General features: G+C 39.0%; 1 protein-coding gene across 1 annotated transcript in view; it reads right to left on the bottom strand.

Moving 5' to 3' along the window:
• Positions 1–628: 628 nt before the first annotated feature.
• The window catches only part of LOC126159126 (dentin sialophosphoprotein-like), a 136,425-nt gene continuing 116,505 nt past the window's right edge, over positions 629–20,548 (bottom strand). Inside the window, exons 5-9 of the mRNA XM_049916493.1 lie at positions 18,714–18,978; positions 6,378–6,606; positions 5,248–5,400; positions 2,939–3,073; positions 629–1,025 (exon numbers count right to left, since the gene is read on the bottom strand). Coding sequence (XP_049772450.1) covers positions 879–1,025; positions 2,939–3,073; positions 5,248–5,400; positions 6,378–6,606; positions 18,714–18,978 — 929 coding nt within the window. The 3' untranslated portion in view covers positions 629–878. The remainder of the gene's footprint in view (positions 1,026–2,938; positions 3,074–5,247; positions 5,401–6,377; positions 6,607–18,713; positions 18,979–20,548) is intronic.

Raw genomic sequence — 20,548 nt, 5'->3', positions numbered from 1 at the left:
ACCATGAAACAGGTGTGAACCCCTCATTAAATGGTTCATGTGAGTATCAAGTTCGGACATTGGCAACACAAAGTAATAACAAATCAGATTTAACTAATAAGTGAAACATACAGTTTCATGGAATCATAAACTGTGAATTTGTAATAGTACATGGAGAGAATTTATGGGATCAACAATGGGAAGAAGTTTATCAAGGACGCACAGTGGATGAGAAATTTTATCCTAGCCAACAAATATTCTTACAATATTATGAATTTCAGTTTTCCTTTACAATGGATCAGGAGCATGCCACTCCTACTCATCAGATAAATGTGTACCAGCCATTTCATATGCAAATGTTTTCACCCACAATTCCATTGTATAAATATTGTGATAAACAGTAACTCATTTCATTTTGTATAAAGTCTTTTAAAATCTGTGTAACACTTATTTTTTCCTAATTAATAATGTTTGTCTATTTTTTAATTAGAACTGTTTCTGCAGTTAATAAATAAGAGTGAAGTATTCATACAAAGGAGTAATTACAGGCTACATGAAAGATTCATTGAAGTGTCTAAGTTCATCCACCATCACAACTGATGATAAAAGCATAGAAAACAGATCTACTGACATATTCAAGATGTTTTATTATCATGTGTCATTTATACAAATGTATAAAAATACTTTTACAAATAGTACATAAATAAATAGATAAATAAATAAATAGAAACACATAACACAATAAATAAATAAACAGAAACATGTAATACATTTAGTCCTGAACTGATTTCAGTGTACAAAATAAAATGCAACACATTAGAGCTGGTTAATATAACCAGGCCTCATTTGCACTGAGTGAGCAGGTACAATGCTTGTTTCAGAGAATCATTATAATCATTTCAGGACTTAACAACTGTAGGCGGTGGTTGGAGCATAGATTTGGCTGCTCGTGTTAACTTCTGTGATACAAGGTGAGCAATGTGACTGGAGCGGCGCCAAATAAATTCGCGAGTCTTATCATGGTTATCAGCACTCTCAACTCGCACCTGTGAAATTAACATATATGATTAACCCACTTTTTGTATAGTAAATACACTGTCTGACAAAAAATGTGAGGCCACCAGAAGGGGAGGACAAACTGAAACTTCATGAGTTAATAGGGTATTTGATGTTACTTCAGTGGTTTCAAAATTGAATGAAGTTCACTAAGAATTTGGCAGTAAGATCTCACTTATCACTATGACATAACATTGCCTTCTGGCCTGGATGCATGCCCTGATTCAGTTGGGAGGGGTGTCATAAAGCCATTGTATCTCTCCTGAGGCAAGTGGCCCACTACTGTTGTAACTGGTCCTTCATGTGCTGGGTACTGGTACTGGGACAGAGATGACATCCAAGCTGGTCCTAGACATGTAATATTGGGGACTGATCTGGGGATCTTGCTGGCCGTAGGAGTACCTCAACATCATGCAGACAGTTCAGGGGGATGTGTGCCATGTGTTAATGGGCAATTTTCTGTTGAGAAATGGCATCACATTACTGTTGCATGAGAGGTAACACATGAGGATGCAGGCTGCCCGTGATGTACTGTTGTGCCATTAGAGTTAGCCTCAATTGCTGGAAGCTCTAACATGAAGTCATACTCAATCGTTGCCCACACTGTGATGCCAGGGGTACCACAACTGTGCCTCTCCAAAACGTTGTAATAATGGAACCTCTCTCCAGGTCACCAACAAACTCACTGAAAAGGGTCATCAGTGATTAAGCAGAACCACAATTCAGCACAGAACACAATATGACACTGTCCTCAGCAGTTATTGCTTCCTGGTCATGGCACCACTCTTAACACAGACGTTTGTGGCGAGCACAGGTCTCTCCTGAAGGAGGAATGGCAAGTGTTAGAAATAAAAATTGTGGAGCAGCCACAAGTCACATACAACTTTCCCTGACATGTGCCTCTAGAGAAAAGTGAGCATCTGCAGAAATTTAATAACCAAGGGCCACAATTTTAATAGCAGCTTGTTGTATTGTGGAGTTATCAGCCTACACAATGGACAGTAATTCCAAAGACCAACCGCTACTAATCTCCGAGCTATGGTGCAGGATTAGACAGAATGTTGTGGAGAGTCCATTATTTGTTCTCAGGTGGCAGATTCAGATGTCAAGGGTTACGATGTGCTTGGTGCACAATACAGTGATCCTCCATTGTAGTGGTCAGATGTAGTTGACTGGAACCTTGACAGGAATATGTTTGTCCTTATGTTCCTATGCAGTCCAACATCAGGCCACTGTCACATCCGAATGCCCTCCAAATTTGGATGTTGCATGAACCGACCTGCTGACCAAATGGAGACTGACAGTAAGGCCCCTTTTAAACTCTATCAAGTGTTGATAATGCTGTGTCACACAAGTGTGTTGCATCTCAATGCCCTTCAAATTGATCACTCAACATCTGATGCTGTGCATGCCCCTCATATACCCTACCAGGCCTGGTAACAATACTAAACACAAAAAGCACTAAGGTACCCTTATGGCCATTCTAACTGTCACTGACACCACCTGGCACTAATCATTTACATACCTGCTAATGGTGTGTATGTGTACAACGATACAATGACATTCAAACATGTCTTCTGGGTGCTTCACTATTTTTGTCAGGCAGTCTACGTTACTTTCACGGAGTCTTTTCCTGTTGATCATTTACTTACATATACACAAAAAGTTAAAATGGTAATAATAAAGATAATGCAAATATCCTCAATTTACTTAGGTTTTTTAAATGAATGGTTAATTATTTGGATGGAAATTGATTGGCTAGGGAGCTGATGTTGAAATCAGTGTAAGAGACAGGGGATGAAAAGTGAAAAGCATATTTCAAACTCATCAGTCATACTTATTTGTGTTCAATTTTCCCATGCAATCATACCAGGTGCATTGCTCATAATTTAGACTATCATACCTGTTTTGGTTGAAGTACCCTGATTGAATGCAGAGTTGCTGCGCCACCATTCATTATCCTCAAATTTAATTTTCCAGACATTTCTGTTGTTGTGGCAACAGCACTACGAATGTCTTTCTTGGCTCCTCTCCCAAACTGTAAATAAATATATATGGATTAGCTGCATATTCTTATTTGTTCCAATAAAAAAAAATTAGAAATGAGAAGTGAAAGTTTTCCAGTGAAATTTCTTGCCTTATGAACAACAAATAGTTATTATCAATCTTTTCTTATTTTAATTACCATCATTATCAGTTTTCTCATTATGTAATTTAGTCTTCAGGATTTAGATATAAGCTTAATTCTTCAGTGTCCAGCACAATGTGTTTAGAAGGCTGTTATCCACACCAAATGTCTACAGGTAAACTTTAGGGCTATGACACTATGACATATTCCCATTTCTGAATTTTTAAATTATGTTTCATTCTTTGTGTCTTAGATTACACATTGTAAAAGTCTGGCTGTCTCATTCCTTATACATCTTACCAACAATGTCCTAACTACTTTTCATTCAAAGGAGGAATATAAAAACAAATCTGTAGCACAGCCATGGGAACCCGCATGGCATGCTCCAATGCCAAGCATTCTATAGTCCATCTAGAGTAAACCTTCCTACCTTTCCAAAACTATCAAACCCTAGTCTGGTTCACGTTTATTGATGATATCTTTATTATGTCTCAGGGCCTTGACACCCTATCCACATTCCTTCACAACCTCAACACATTCTTTCCCATCCATATTAACTGTTCTCTTCTACCCAACGTGCCATCTTCTGGGCATTAACCTCTCTGATGGTTCCATTTACACCTCTGTCGACACTAAACCCACTGACCACCAACGGTACCTGCATTTTGACAGCTGCCACCCCTTCCACACCAAAAAATCCCTGCCATACAGCATAGCCACCCATGAACAATGTACGCTGAGTGTTGAGAATCCCTTGGCCAGTATGCTGAAGATCTCACAGAAGCCTTTACAGACAAGCATAGTCCCCAAACCTAGTCTACAAACAAATTTCCCATGCCATGTCCTCATACACCCCAATCCTTGCACCACCACAAGAATCCACTGCAGAGGGTGCCTCCCTCATCGCCCATTATCATCCTGGACTGGCGCAACTGAACCATATCCTTCATTAGGGCTTTGATTATCTCTCATCATGCCCTGGAATGGTCGACATCTTACCCAAGATCCTTCCCACTCTTCCTAAAGTGGTGTTCTGTTGCACAGCCAACCTACACAACTTCCTAGTCCATTTCTATGCCACTCTCATTCAAAACCCTTTGCCACAAGGATCATGTCCTGGTGGCAGACCATGGACTAAGACCTGCTCAATCCACTCAACCAGCACCACCTACTCCAGGCCTGTCACAGGCTTACCCTACCCCATCAGAGGCAGGACTACCTGTGAAAACAATCATGTAATACACCAACTCTCCTGAAAACAGTGCATAGCTCCTTTTGTTGGCATGACTACCACCCGCCAGTCCACCAGGATGAATAGCCACAGCCAAACTATTGCTAAGAACAAAGTTGACTGCCCAGTGGCATGGCATGCAGCTGAGCACAAAATGCTCAGTTTCAATAGCTACTTCACAATCTAGGCCATCTGGATCCATCTCACCACCATCAGCTTCTCTGAACTACACAGAAGGGAGCTATCCTTACAACACATCCTCTCTCCTGTAAACATCCTAGCCTCAGTCTCTGGTAACCACTGTTCTCACACCCTCCACCTAACAATTTCTCCTTCATCCATTCTGTCACTTCTCCAAATTCACATCATCTTCAGCAGGTGCTGCTCCCCACCAGCTACAACAACTGTGCATTGCATACCTAGCCCATGTACCTGCCACCCCTCCGACCTCTCTATCCACTACCCACCCAATCTGACACTATCTCCACCACAACCTAGTCCATCTGCTGAAATGCATCACTGGCAATGTTCATCCAGCTGGCACCATGTGTGTGTGTATTTTACTCTAGCTCACAAAAGGATTACTCTGAAAGATAGCAACTTTACTTGTGTGTGCCTAACGTTCACTCAATGCTTCTGCTTGTTGGTGATTGATCTACTTTAATCCAAAAGTATTTATGTTTGGATCATTTGTAGACAAAAACCTTGACAGAAATATACCAATTGGCATGTATTGTAGCAATGCCTTCTCAGGGAACATTTTGTTGTTGTTATTCTGTTGTTAATGTCCATGCAATTTGTCATAATATTGTACAGTGATGTTAGTAGAACATACTTTTACATTCTTACTTACTTCTCGTTCAACTTTAAGCATCAGCGGTCCCAGACTGAAGAGTGATTTTACGGTTATGTGAGAGCTCATCATGTTGACTGTTACATCTCCATCACGTTTTATGGAAGCAAGGCCATAGAGAGTTGCACGTGTTGGAGGTCTGTTGGATTTAGTCTGTGAAAGAAAGAGTTCAAGTTTGATAAACTTATTATAACAGACAGGGCATAGTGCTATAATTTCAAAGTAAAATGTGCTTGTAATGAAATTTCTTCTGACCAAACTTCATTGTAAATTACTGATATTTTATGAGAACTCATAAAAGAAGTGAAAGATAACAATGGACATATTAATAGAATCTGATGGATAATTCCATTCAATGCAGTTTTGACATTTGTTGCAAATGTATCTGTTGCAATGCTGACTATGTACTAAGAATACATTGATCCTCCTAGAAACAGAGTATGATTGCAGTTCTTGTCATGCAATGCTTTTCTAGCCAGACATTTGTCAACCAAATTTTCTATAAAAGCAGTTAACACATTTTTCATGTCATCCTGTGAAAACAGGCTCACAATGCTACTGCTCTTCTCACGTAACACGTAATACCTGTTTTGATACCTTCCACAGCTCCACAATATCTCAATCAGTGATAAAACATATTTCATCAAAAGAGGTAAATTCCTGGTATGAACCACAATGTATATCAGCTGGTGTGCTAACATACTATTTTTTTCATGTTAGCATGAAAACTACTGAACTGCCAGTGAGAATTAAGTCACAAATGAGGTTGCTTTTACTGCGCTTGGTTCATCACATGGATGATTTAGAGGCTTCATCCCAATGCCAGTATCTCATAACATTACGACAGAAATTTTCTTGAACATACATGCTTAGTACCCACAACCCATCTGGCTTCAGTTTATGCATAGTTCTTACAATTACACCTCTGTACCTTTTCACTAGCAAATTTCTGCAGTTATTTTTTTCCTTCCACTTTTTTGTGCTTCTGAGCATAAATAAGTGTTGAACAAGAGCTCTCATTACATAATAAATGAGGAATGTAAAAACAACAGTATATATTTTTGTATATCTTTGGTAAATTCAAGATTGGGGTACATATATTATGACTGTTACTGCAAAAAGCATAGTACCTTATTGTTAGTCTTATTTCCTGCCTTCTGTGCTGTCTGTGGTTGCTTTTTCTTCTGAGGTGGTCTTGCGCGGCTGCTTAATGTTGGTCTTACAGTGCTTGCTAGTACATTGGTCTGTAACCTTGTTGATTCTACAGTCGCTGTGATAGTTTGTTGGTAGTCCTTCAGCTGTTCTGACACAGCAACCATTGATGTTTTCAGTGATTCATCAGGTACTGTTGCATTGTTGCTGAGGATTCATTTATTAAGAAAAAAGAAACTTAGTTTATACTCTCACATAGAAATAATTTTTCTCTAGAACTAGTTTTGACTGGCATTCTGTTAGCAAATATATACACATAAAATATGGGACAAGTGCAATTGAAAACAAAATGTACATTCAATTTTTATCTGATCCTAGCTACAGACATTCACGTTTTACACCACATGAACATTGCTGAACAATATGCCTCAGATACTAAATTAGATTGTGCATTGGATAAGACACTGGGTATGTATTCAGAAAAAATGGGATTTTCAAATCAGCATTCATATATCTTAAATTAGGTTTTAAATAAATGTTCACATAATCACATCATGTGACCACTACCATGCATAACAAGATTAAATCTGTGTGACTGTGGAGTACAGCTGATGGCAACACAGCTGTAACCAATCAGTGAACATGATACAACTTTTTACTATTATAATGTTTTGCAACATTGGTAATGCATAATTTTTAATGTATGATCATTGGTTTATTTCAGTATTTGGGAATCCATATTTTTTTATGTCTTAATTATTTATTTCCTGTTATTATGAAAGACTATCCAGAACTACAATTGACTATACAAACTTAACTAAACACAGTAATTAGTATTGTAAGCTATTCCACATATAATGTGTCATCTGTGTTGAAAAATCAATATCAATGAGACTCTGTGATCTGTCAGTATAAATCTATGCATCTTCGAGTAGTAGTAGTAGAGAGTTGGATGTGAGCTACAATGGAGAGAAGTTTCATGATGTGTGAAAAAGTTCTTTCGTGGTTATTCAAATGTGGTGAATACATACTAATTTATCTTTATATGGTGTTTTATTTTAAATAAGTTACATTTAATACCTGGTTACATTGATCTAAGTACAAGACAGAAATCCTTTGTTGGTGACTTAATGAATGAAAGAATTATGCCACAGTACTCGGACCAATAGGAAGATTAACATATTGTTCTTAATCACTTCCAAGACCCAGGATCCCTTTTTCTGAAATCATATCCCATTTACTTTCAGGACAATGAACAACAACAACAATAACACCTACAGCAACAAAGAGAAAGATGAGTCTGTTTTCAGTGATTGAATTTTAGTGATGAGCAGAGTTCACAAATTAGTTCTCGGACCCATGTCTTATAATAGATCTTAATCACTTCTGTGCCTGGTAATCACTAATGTAATTGTAACTGTGCTACTATAACATCAGTTATTTAACAATATGTCAATTACATGCAGGACAAGGTATCATTACACATGGTTCCAACAAAAAGACTATAGCTGATTCTCTGGCCTTTTATTGTCCAATATGAAATTGTAATTTGTCTCTAATGGCCTCAATTTCAGTAAGATATTTAGCTACAGGACAGAGAGCAATGCTCACTAAAATTAAAAAAATTAAATGTTGTTTGGCATTATTGACAGGGTGGTTTCAGCCACCTGGTTGGAAAGTGTGTCCTTCTACCTGCACATTAGCCCCTTGCTTGTGGGTATGTGAGAGATGTGTCATATATGTATTTGTGGAATGTAGATGAGCGTAATGGATGCACATGTAGTGTAGTGTATAGTGTAGTTTTGTATGATGATGATAGAAAATGGGTGAAACCTGGTGCCCGCACATAGCCTATTCCTCAAGGCTGACAAGCTTAATATCCCCACCTGATGGATTGACCACCTCTTAACATCACTTGCCCTCACTTCATGAGGCACTGTGGAGAGGTTTATAATTTAATCCAGGACAGTGATGCAAGGACTGGTGATCAGGAATCTTATGCTACCACCTCTTTGTCCCTTGGTGGCCAAATACTGGTTGCAAAAATTTCGTCCACCTCTAGGATTCAGACCGGCTTATCTCTGGGTCAACACTGCTGCACAGACATATGTTAGCAGTCTTGGTTATGGAGGTGGGTCAATGTTTGGTGTATAAAGGGATGTAGACAACTGTTGCTTTAAGATACATATCAATGGGGTCATGCAGATATTAAGCCACCAACGGGAGCTATCGGCTATGTAGTATAACTAAAAAAACAGAATTATTTTTGTGTAAACACAATTAGTTCATAAAGGACAACTACTAATGTGGTTTCTGACAGGTTCTTCACTTTGATTGTGTATAAATCGACTTGTCCCATGACCTGAGTATCTATGATACTGAATCAGTGGAACACGATGAATAAATTAGTTGCTACTGTAATGAACTGTGAATCTGACACCCCCAGTTAACAAAAACATTACACACTTTTGTGAAAATAATCCACTGTGACAAGAGGTACATTAGAAAAATTGTTTAGCAATGAAATGAAAGGCAGAGGAAATATGCAGGGTGGACAGAAATGGTATAAAAGGTTTGTAAGGGTGTTGCAGGGAAGGTTGTGCAGAGAAATAATGGTTAAGAAAAAAGTTTGATATGATGCATCATTTCTGAGTTACTTATCATTGAAGTTAGCCATCAGGTTGTTGTGTGCACAAATTCAAGCACTTGCACATGCTAAAATGCAGTAATGCACAGACATCTGTGGGTCTGTGTGTTACAACTAGTTCAAATGCTCATTAAAAGTTAAAATGTGCCTTTCTTGGAAGCGATAAATATGAGCTAGGTGAGCAAAAGTTACATTTGTTTGGTTTGAGGAAACTAATAAGTCTGGTGACACTGTCTCTGGCAGGCTTCTCAAATTTGCAAGTTTGCTGACTTGGTTGGCTAATTTCTATGATGAATATCTCGGAAGTGGTGCAGTGTATTGATTTTTTTTCTTAACAATTATTTGTCAGCACAACCTCCCCTACAAAACCTTAAAAAAAATAAAAAAAGAACTAGTAACAAGTGAAACAAAATAGATTTTTACAGGAACAAAGTAACAACTGTTACTAACACAATAGATTCAAAATCAAAGGAAAAAGAAGTGTGTACACTAGAAAGATACTGGGAAAGAACTAAAAAAGGGATGCAGTTGTGCTTAACTTTGAAGGGAGATTTGAGTATCAAAGTGCTTAATTGGGTATTGTTCTTGTTGGAAATGGTGTGCCCTAGCTTTTCTCTGAGCTTTGGCCATACTTACACAGTCAGTTATAGTTCATCAGGAACTCCAAATCATGGTGTATATTGGCAATTTTCACATATTCAGATCATTACTAGAGGAGAAACCCTAGAGAGAAGAAACCCTAGGACTAACTGATGATTCAGCCCCTGGCCTGTAGGCTGACTATTACCCCCACAGACAAGGAACTATGGGAACAAAATGTGGTTCACTTAAGCCACCTATGAGGTGTGTCATTCTCCTTACCAAGATCATGTGTGGAATATCAAATTGATCATATTGCTTATTTACTATATTATGAATTGCAAATATGTGAACAGATAGACAAAGAGAGCATAACAATACAAATATTAACCATTCAGTTGTCTCATTACCACCATTGGACTACAGTAACCAATGAGGTATGTTATTGTAATCAGAGCAAAAAGTTTCACTGTGGATTAAACAGATTGGCTTTAGGCATATTTTGCAACTGTATATTTTTCTGTTTTCCCTTTACAGTGTGGGTATTGCAACTTTTCCCGTTGACCCCAATTCCATTTTCTGCATTTCTGCTCTTGTCTTCCGCATCTTCTTCTCATATTGGCTGGTACTGTTTCAACCTCTGCTGATGATCTGTATGCAAACCTGAGGTGTCCAAATGTATAAGAATCAAATGAGACAAAAGTAATGCAGGAGGTAGTTGTTTTAGGAATCCTTTTCTTCTGATAAAATTTTTATTGTTACCAGAATGAATCACTTGTGTATTGATTCCACTCATATTTATCATATCAAGCATGGGTACACATTCTATAATGGACAAAAGTCATCTCCTATGAGGCAATTCCAGCATCCAAAGGGCATTTTTGCTGCACCTATAGTCCCAAGCTACTTCTGAATAATACTGCGGGTGATGAAACTTACTCTCTGTGATAGTGGAAGTTAATTCCATTTTATATTTGCACCTTTCAATACAGTAATGATAATTTTCTTTTCAAATACTTGTTTCTCATCTTCATCTGTTTCTGAATTTTATTGTTAAACTTGAGCTTTTTCAATAAAATCTGAGACTACATCATCTTCAGGTTCATTATTGTCCTCTTCAAACAACATCTTTTGAATTACTTCAACACATTTTGGGTCAAGGAGATTATATATTTGCTGTAGCTTGCCATGATCAAGTATGCCCATCTACAACAACAAAATTCCTGTAATGTAATGTTGTCAGATATAGAGTATAAATTTGATACTCAATATTCAGACAGCTGATTAAGTGATCAAAACAAAAATGAATTTTGTACTACTCATGAAGTTAAATTATTAACCAAATAACTACCGTTGAAAGTAAATGAGAATTGACTCAACATACTAAATTGAACAATCAGCAGATATCTCTACAACAGAGCAGTCACTCCAGCACTCAGCACACAACAATGAAAATGGTTCTGAGAAGGGACACTGATGGTAAGAAGGTAACATTTCTGTAGACTCTTGACAAATTATTCACAGAAAACTTTAGTGTGTCAATTTGATTAGCCTCACACCACAGCATGTTTAACAGTAAATGTGTAAAGCTTACTTGTTTTATCTATTCAGAATGACTACATCAAAAAGTCAAAAGCAGGCTAGCTAAACAAATTGTTAGTAACATGCCATATCCATTATGCTTCCTGTATTTTATAACCATACTTGTCACATATAATCTGCAGAGAAAAGCACATTTGAAATATTAGCTTCTCAGGAAGAAATAATATAAATTAAGTGAGAAAATTCCAAGTGGTGGGCAGTTAGGAAGAATCACTTAAAAGCCCAGAGCAGAAGACATAACAGGGTGAAGAAAAGAATTTAAGTGAACAGAACACTAACATATAAGGTTCAGTATCCACAGTACCAAGAATAATCTGAAGAATGATATGCACCACAGGCCATTAACATTTCAGCACCAGGAAGGGCAACAAATAATAAAATTTTAGTTCCTATCCATATACAATATTGTAATACATGATTAAACTGGTAGGTGATTTGAGGGTATAAATGGTGCAAAATTCAGTATGCAGAGCTGTCACCTGTGGCAGCAACTATGGGTCTAGCTTGGTGGTGCATCAAGTTGAACTGACCTCTGATGATAAATGTAGGTATGTCATTTGATGCTGATTCAACCTTATGCCAAAACATTGTTCATAGTGGCTGGCAAGTGATGGCTTGCCAGTCTCACAGTCACATATGACATCTACATCTGCATCTACATGATTACTCTGCAATTTACATTTAAGTGCTTGGCAGAGGGTTCATCAAACCACAATCATACTATCTCCCTACCATTCCACTCCCGAACAGCGCGCGGGAAAAATGAACACCTAAACCTTTCTGTTCAAGCTCTGATATCTCTTATTTTATTTTGATGATTATTCCTACCTATCTAGGTTGGGCTCAACAAAATATTTTCGCATTTTGAAGAGAAAGTTGGTGACTGAAATTTCGTAAATAGATCTCACCGCGATGAAAAACGTCTTTGCTTTAATGACTTCCATCCCAACCCGCGTATCATATCTGCCACACTCTCTCCCCTATTACATGATAATACAAAATGAGCTGCCCTTTTTTGCACCCTTTCGATGTCCGTCAATCCCACCTGGTAAGGATCCCACACCACGCACCTATATTCTAACAGAGGACGAATGAGTGTAGTGTAAGCTGTCTCTTTAGTGGACTTGTTGCATCTTCTAAGTGTCCTGCCAATGAAACGCAACCTTTGGCTTGCCTTCCCCACAATATTATCTATGTGGTCTTTCCAACTGAAGTTGTTCGTAATTTTAACACCCAGGTACTTAGTTGAATTGACAGCCTTGAGAATTGTACTATTTATCAAGTAATCGAATTCCAACAGATTTCTTTTGGAACTTATGTGGATCACCTCACACTTTTCATCATTTAGCGACAACCGCCACCTGCTACACCATACAGCAATCTTTTCTAAATCACTTTGCAACTGATACTGGTCTTCGGATGACCTTACTAGACGGTAAATTACAGCATCATCTGCAAACAACCTAAGAGAACTGCTCAGATTGTCACCCAGGTCATTTATATAGATCAGGAACAGCAGAGGTCCCAGGATGCTTCCCTGGGGAACATCTGATATCACTTCAGTTTTACTCGATGATTTGCCATCTACTACTACGAACTGCAACATTCCTGACAGGAAGTCACGAATCCAGTCGTACAACTGAGACGATACCCCATAGGCCCACAGCTTGATTAGAAGTAGCTTGTGAGGAATGGTGTCAAAAGCTTTCCGGAAATCTAGAAATACGGAATCAACTTGAGATCCCCTGTTGATAGCGGCCATTACTTCGTGCGGATAAAGAGCTAGCTGCATTGCACAAGAACGATGTTTTCTGAAACCATGCTGATTAAGTATCAATAAATCGTTCCCTTTGAGGTAATTCATAATGTTTGAATACAGTATATGCTCCAAAACCCTACTGCAAACCGACGTCAATGATATAGGTCTGTAGTTCAATGGATTACTCCTACTACCTTTCTTAAACACTGGTGCGACCTGTGCAATTTTCCAATCTGTAGGTACAGATCTATCGGTGAGAGAGCGGTTGTATATGATTGCTAAGTAGGGAGCTATTGTATCAGCATAATCTGAAAGGAACCTAATCAGTATACAATCTGGACCTGAAGACTTGCCCGTATCAAGCGATTTGAGTTGCTCCGCGACCCCTAAGGTATCTACTTCTAAGAAACTCATGCTAACAGCTGTTCGTGTTACAAATTCTGGAATATTCCATTTGTCTTCCCTGGTGAAGGAATTTCGGAAAACTGCGTTCAATAACTCCACTTTAGCGGCACAGTTGTCGGTAACAGTACCATCGGCACTGCGCAGTGAAGGTATTGACTGCATCTTGCCGCTTGTGTACTTTACATATGACCAGAATTTCTTCAGATTTTCTACCAAATTTCGAGACAATGTTTCGTTGTGGAACCTATTAAAGGCATCTTGCATTGAAGTCCATGCCAAATTTTGCGCGTCTGTAAATTTTAGCCAATCTTCAGGATTTTGCGTTCTTCTGAACTTCGCATGCTTTTTCCGTTGCCTCTGCAACAGCGTTCGGACCTGTTTTGTGTATCATGGGGGATCAGTTCCATCTCTTACCAATTTATGAGGTATGAATCTCTCAATTGCTGTTGCTACTATATCTTTGAATTTGAGCCACATCTCATCTACATTTGCATAGTCAGTTCGGAAGGAATGGAGATTGTCTCTTAGGAAGGCTTGTAGTGACACTTTATCCGCTTTTTTAAATAAAAATATTTTGCATTTGTTTCTGGTGGATTTGGAAGAAATGGTATTGAGCCTAGCTACAATGACCTTGTGATCACTAATCCCTGTATCAGTCATGATGCTCTCTATTAGCTCTGGATTGTTTGTGCCTAAGAGGTCAAGTGTGTTTTCGCGACCATTTATAATTCGCGTGGGTTCGTGGACTAACTGCTTGAAATAATTTTCAGAGAAAGCATTTAGGACAATCTTGGAAGATGTTTTCTGCCTACCACCGGTTTTGAACAAGTATTTTTGCCAACACATCGAGGGAAGGTTGAAGTCCCCACCAACTATAACCATATAACTGGGGTATTTATTTGTTACGAGACTCAAATTTTCTCTGAACTGTTCAGCAACTATATCATCGGAGTCTGGGGGTTGGTAGAAGGAGCCAATTATTAACTTAGTTTGGCTGTTAAGTATAACCTCCACCCATACCAATTTGCATGGAGTATCTACTTCAACCTCACTGCAAGATAAACCACTACTGAATGACACAAACACTCCACCACCAATTCTGCCTAATCTATCTTTCCTGAACACCATATGAGACTTCGTAAAAATTTCTGCAGAACTTATTTCAGGCTTTAGCCAGCTTTCTGTACCTATAATGATTTCAGCTTCTGTGCTTTCTATTAGCGCTTGAAGCTCAGGGACTTTCCCAGCACAACTACAATTCCGACTGTTCCTTGATTCAAGCACGTCCTGTATTTGCCATGCACCCTTTGAGATATCAGCCCACCCTGTACTTTCCCGAGTCCATCTAACCTAAAAAACTGCCCAGTCCACGCCACACAGCCTCCGCTACCCGTGTAGCTATCAGCTGAGTGTAGTGAACTCCTGACCTATTCAGCAGAACCCGAAACCCCACCACACTATGGTGCAAGTCAAGGAATCTGCAGCCAACACGGTCGCAAAACCGTCTGAGCCTCTGATTCAGAACCTCCACCCGGCTCTGCACCAAAGGTCTGCAGTCGGTTCTGTCAACGATGCTGCAGATGGTGAGCTCTGCCTTCATCTCATAAGCAAGACCGGCAGCCTTCACCAAATGAGATAGCCGCTGGAATCCAGGGAGAATTTCCTCAGATCCAAAGTGACACACGTCATTAGTGCCGACGTGTGCCACCACCTGCAGCTGGCTGCACCCTGTGCTCTTCATGGCATCTGGAAGGACCCTTTCCACATCAGGAATGACTCCACCCGGAATGCACACGGTGTGCACACTGGATTTCTTCCCCTTCTTAGCCGCCATATCCCTAAGAGGCCCCATTACCCACCTAACATTGGAGCTCCCAACTACCAATAAGCCCACCCTCTGTGATTGCCTGGACCTTGAAGGCTGAGAATCATCCTCTGAAACAGGGCAGGCAGCTGCATCTGGCTCAGCCAGAGACAGTACCTGAAACCTGTTTGTCAGACACACCGGGGAGGCTTTCTGATCAGCCTCTGGGGACGTCTTTCGCTGCCTGCCACGCCTTGGAACAACCTCCCAATCAATCACAGGCAAGGGCTCAGCCCCACTGCGGGCAGCAACCGGGGCAACCACAGTGGCAGACTAATCTGGGGACAGACGGGATGAGGTTGACATCCCCGTGATACCCAAGTCTGACTCCCCACAGTGGTGCCCATTGGCAACAGCCTCAAGCTGTGCAACCGAAGTCAGCACTGCCTGCAGCTGTGAGCAAAGGGGTGCCAACTCAGCCCTCATCCAAACACAGCAATCACAGTCCCGGTCCATTCTAATCGATGTTGAACAACAGTTACTGAAACACGAGTCTGTGCCTAGATAATGCAAGGGAAACACACAAAGAATGTATGAACTAACCTGTACAAATGCCTAACAACTGCGCTACAAGCTGCCTGAATTTACGATTACAGTAACTAAAACTCGAAATTACACCTCCTATTCGAAACTCACATGCAATTTAAGTAAGAATCTACGAAGAAAACACAGTAAAGAAGCTATATACGTATCTTTTTGCGCTGTCGATGTGCACCAACTGGGAGCTCAGGTCACACTGGTCTCTGAGAGCCTACTAGACAGACAAGTGCCACTGACGTACCAAAACAAAACAAATGCCTAATGACTGCGCTACAGCCTGCCTGAATTTACTATTACAGTAACTAAAACTCGAAATTACACCTCCTATACGAAACTCACGCGCAATTTAAGTAAGAATCTACGAAGTAAACACAGAAAAGAAGCTATATATGTATCTTTCTGTGCTGTGTAACCTTCATTCTGTATGGTGTCACATTTTAACTCTGGTATCATGTACCAATACCATCCCACTGGAATTCTACAGCTGGTAGCAGAACTGCAAATTTCCATTAGATGCCACTAGCAGTTGTGTGAGATCAGCTGGATCCAATGGTGCACACCTGCTGAGCCTTGCCTCCAGCAGCTCTGGACTATGAACGCACTCTACTGCCACAATAAAGGACAGCCAGTGGGAAACACATGGCTCACTTGCACTTGGAGCCACTTCACTACAGGTGCTAAGTGGATGCTTTCTAGTCACAGCTCCTATGACATAGTTCTTGCTTAACACAGTGATAGTCTCCCTTGTTAACGTTGATGAGCTGGACTTTGTTTCTTGCTTCATTATTTGTAATGAATCTTCATTCACTTGGAGAAAAACAAGTTAACTATTTCTTCCATTTACTGTGATGTTTCGTTTCCTAATCATCTCAGCTCCTGTCCAGCTTTCCTATGATGGCAGTTGCCACACCACTCTATTGCCAACCTCTCCTTACTATTGTGTGTGAAGTTGTACCTAATATTAACTATTTTTATAGTTGTTTTCCATAGCGGTCGCAAAGATGTGGGTGTCGACCGCCAGCGCGCGGGCGCAGGCGCGGATGGCGGAGAGAGCAGCCCGCGAGGGGAGGGGATTTAAATCAGCCACCGACCCTCAGGAGCTCAGTTCGTCAGCACACCTGACGATGGTGACATGTCTGATCGCCGAAATATTGTGCCCATTGGACACTATGAACCGGCAGTATACTTGTGGACTGTTCGAGTATTCCTATGCTGCTTGGCATGTCATGCTTATGCCAGATAAATTTTAGCTGATAGTTTAGAAAGAAAACTACTACTTTAAAAATACTGTTGTCTCCCCAGTTATACTAAATGGCGGCTGTTTATCTCCTATTGGTAGCTTAATATTTACTTGATTACACTGGTATTCTTCAAAGTAAATGGTTACATAAATCTGTAAATACTGAATTCTGTTTGAAGTACTTTACTACTCATGATGCAGATTTTCATGAATAGTACTAGTTGCCAGATAATTAAGAGCTATTTCAAATTTGTGTGTGTGTGGTTAGTTTTTAACACTCTATTGAACTAGGTGGAGTTCACAACTTCTTCTTTTGTGTTAGATGGGAGCTTGTTGAACATTTTCAACCAGTGCACATAAGTCCACTTAAAACCATAGACAAAGAGGGAAAGACTACATTAAAATAGTTTTTATCTTGAATTGTGGTTGTGTACATCAAGGCTCAGTTGAAACTTAATTTTATTCTCAGCAACAAAAACGATTAAGGAGCAACTGTATTGGAAAGTGAGTGTAAGAATCTGAAGACCCTTAACAAGAATTGTGCAAGATGTGCAGCCACTTTACATAATATTGTTACTACTTGCTTCCTCTGTATAAACATTTTATTTACTTTAGGTTCAGTGCACCAGCAGATAATTTCATAAGACAAAAAGGAGTGAAGGTTTTCAAAATTATCCAAGAAACTTGTTAATCTGGTGTAAGGATTCATCCCTGCTCTGCTTGACCTTCCTCTCTCTTAAGCTAGTGTGCTCTGTGCTCTGCATCAAGCTACATGAGCAAGTCAGTCTCTCCTAATGAATGTGTTTTTCAAACAACTTCAAGCAGGGTAACTGACAGATTTTAAGCCCACAGAATGATCAGGTGTCAGTAAACTCTCTTTCATTCCCTCCTTAACTAATATGAGGTCCACAGCCCAGATAAACCAAAACCAGAACTACATTGTGAAATATCTCACTGTAAGCACACTAATTTGCTGAACCTGATTTCCTGAATGTTTGTCGTAATATTCAAGAACAATTTGCAGTTACTCTTTGAAAACTCATTTAAAAAAAAAAAAAAGAAAAAACTAATCTTAGCTTTTGCAACTATTAGTTCCTTCCTCAGGGATGAAAGAAGGTACTGTTGCTGTTGCACTCTTACTGAGGATATTCTTACAAGAAAGAAAATAGGTTAATATTCTCAGGCAGAAAATATTTTTCTCAATTACTGGCTTTAATTGGCATACAAATCCCTGTTTGCCACTGAGGAAGAAACTAATAGTCTTGAAAGCAGGGTTGATTTTTAAGTTTTAAATGTGTCTGTTGACAATACTTAAATAATTGTTCTAAAGCTAAGAACTGACCAACCAATCTGGCTCTCTGTAATTTTATAGTTTCTAGTAAGTCTCTTCTGATGCAGCATTCTGGGTGACTTTTCCATAACTCTCCCCATTTCCTAATCCTCGGCTGTTCTTTTGCTTCATTCCTGTTCTTCCCCCTTCAGGCATTCTGCCAGAAGAAGGAGCCACTGGCTCTGAAAGCTTGCACATTTCCTTAACTCTTACATGTGTTTACTCCTGCTGCTACTTGTAGCAGATTTTTTTTGTCATTCCAATTACATTGACAAAAATTGATTATTTTTGTTGAAAACATAATAAAGACACCAATAACATATTTACTACATTTTCTTAGTTCCTTACCTTTTTCTGCCCGTAATATGTGGTTTTCGTTGCCCACTAGTTGGCCTGCGAACACTGTTATTCTTCTTTTTGTTGCCATTTTTCTTTTTATTACTACTACTTGCTGTGCCATTTTTCTTGGTGTTGTTGTTTGAATGTAAACGTACATTAACTGGATCATAACTCTTCCGCAGAACCTGATTTATTCGATCTAAGATATTATCCACAAAACGATTGTACTTAGTTATATAAATAGGTGGAACAGCATTGTTACCATCCATTGCTCCTATAAAACAAAATGAAACAAAATAAAATAACAAATTTTCAGTTGTAATATTCATGATATGGTGAAAATAAAATAATGGTTTTTAACTGCTTATAATACAGCTGATACAGAACATATATTGCTGCTCTCTCCTAAGATAATTTTGGCATAAAAATTCTTGATTTAGCATTAACAAAGATGTCTGTCCTTCTCGCTCTAATCTGTTTGCAGTTAGTACTCACATTCATTCACTGATTATGCTTTTTGCCCTTGATCGAGTGCAAAAGATACCCAGTTAGCATTGTTGTTATACTCGTGCATACTGAGGATTATTTTGTGTGGCATCTCATTTAATGCATGACCATTAATGTCAGTGGATCCTACCAGTAAATAATAAGTAAATCCAATAAATACAACTAAAGGGAGGAGAGCCAACATAAGGGCAATCCAGTGGCTTTTGAGAGTGTAACACAACAGCTGCAAATACTGCAGAGTGATTATGCAGCAAAATTCATGACTATGCTGTAACACTGAAAAAAATGATATTGCTTTAAAATGCATAGGTCTATGTACACACAGCACCAAAAGTTTTGCATGAGCTCGTTATGTCAAAATTGATGGCACAGCAAACAAAAATTGGCTCTGAAAGTGTGTGTATGTATTCATTTGCAGCTTAGATTAGTACTTGTTCCATATATCATGAATACAACATTTTGTAATGATGTGGAACATGTCAGGTAAATAAAAGGTGTCTATACAAGATATTACATTACACAAAATATTACATGACACTTTTTTTGTGGGGGTGGGGAAATTACCCACTTACTACATCCAAAAATTCATCTAATGAGTAGAAGGAGTTGCCATTAAGAAATTCTTTTAATTTCCTTTTAAATGCTATGTGGCTATCTGTCAGACATTTGATGCTATTAGGTAAGTGACCAAAGACTTTTGTGGCAGCATAATGTACCCCCTTCTGAGCCAAAGTTAGATTTAACCTTGAGTAGTGAAGATCATCCTTTCTCCTAGTGTTGTAGCCATGTACACTGCTATTACTTTTGAATTCGTTCGGATTGTTAATAACAAATTTCACAAGTGAATATATATATTGTGAGGCTACAGCGAAGATCCCTAGCTCTTTAAATAAGTGTCTGCAGGATGATCTTTGATGAGCTCCAGCAATTATTCTGATTACACACTTTTGTGCAATGAACACTCTTTTACTCAATGATGAGTTACCCCAGAATATGATGCCATACGAAAGCAGAGAATGAAAATAGGCATGGTAAGCTAATTTACTCAGATGTATATCACCAAAATTTGCAATGACCCTAATAGCATAAGTAGCTGAACTCAGACATTTCAGCAGATCTTCAGCGTGTTTTTTTCCAGTTCAACCCCTCATCAATGCATACACCTAGAAATTTTGAATATTCTACCTTAGTTACCGAATTCTGATCAAAGTCTATATTTATTAAAGGTGTCATTCCATTTACTGTGTGGAACTGTATGTACTGTGTTTTGTCAAAGTTGAGAGCCCATTTGCAGAGGACCACTTAATGATTTTCTGAAAAACATCATTTACAATTTC

Source organism: Schistocerca cancellata, chromosome 2, assembly GCF_023864275.1.
Source record: "Schistocerca cancellata isolate TAMUIC-IGC-003103 chromosome 2, iqSchCanc2.1, whole genome shotgun sequence".
NCBI classification, from domain to species: Eukaryota; Metazoa; Arthropoda; class Insecta; order Orthoptera; family Acrididae; genus Schistocerca; species Schistocerca cancellata.
The sequence above is the reverse complement of the archived record's forward strand: the minus strand, read 5'-3'. Positions and strand labels throughout refer to the sequence as shown.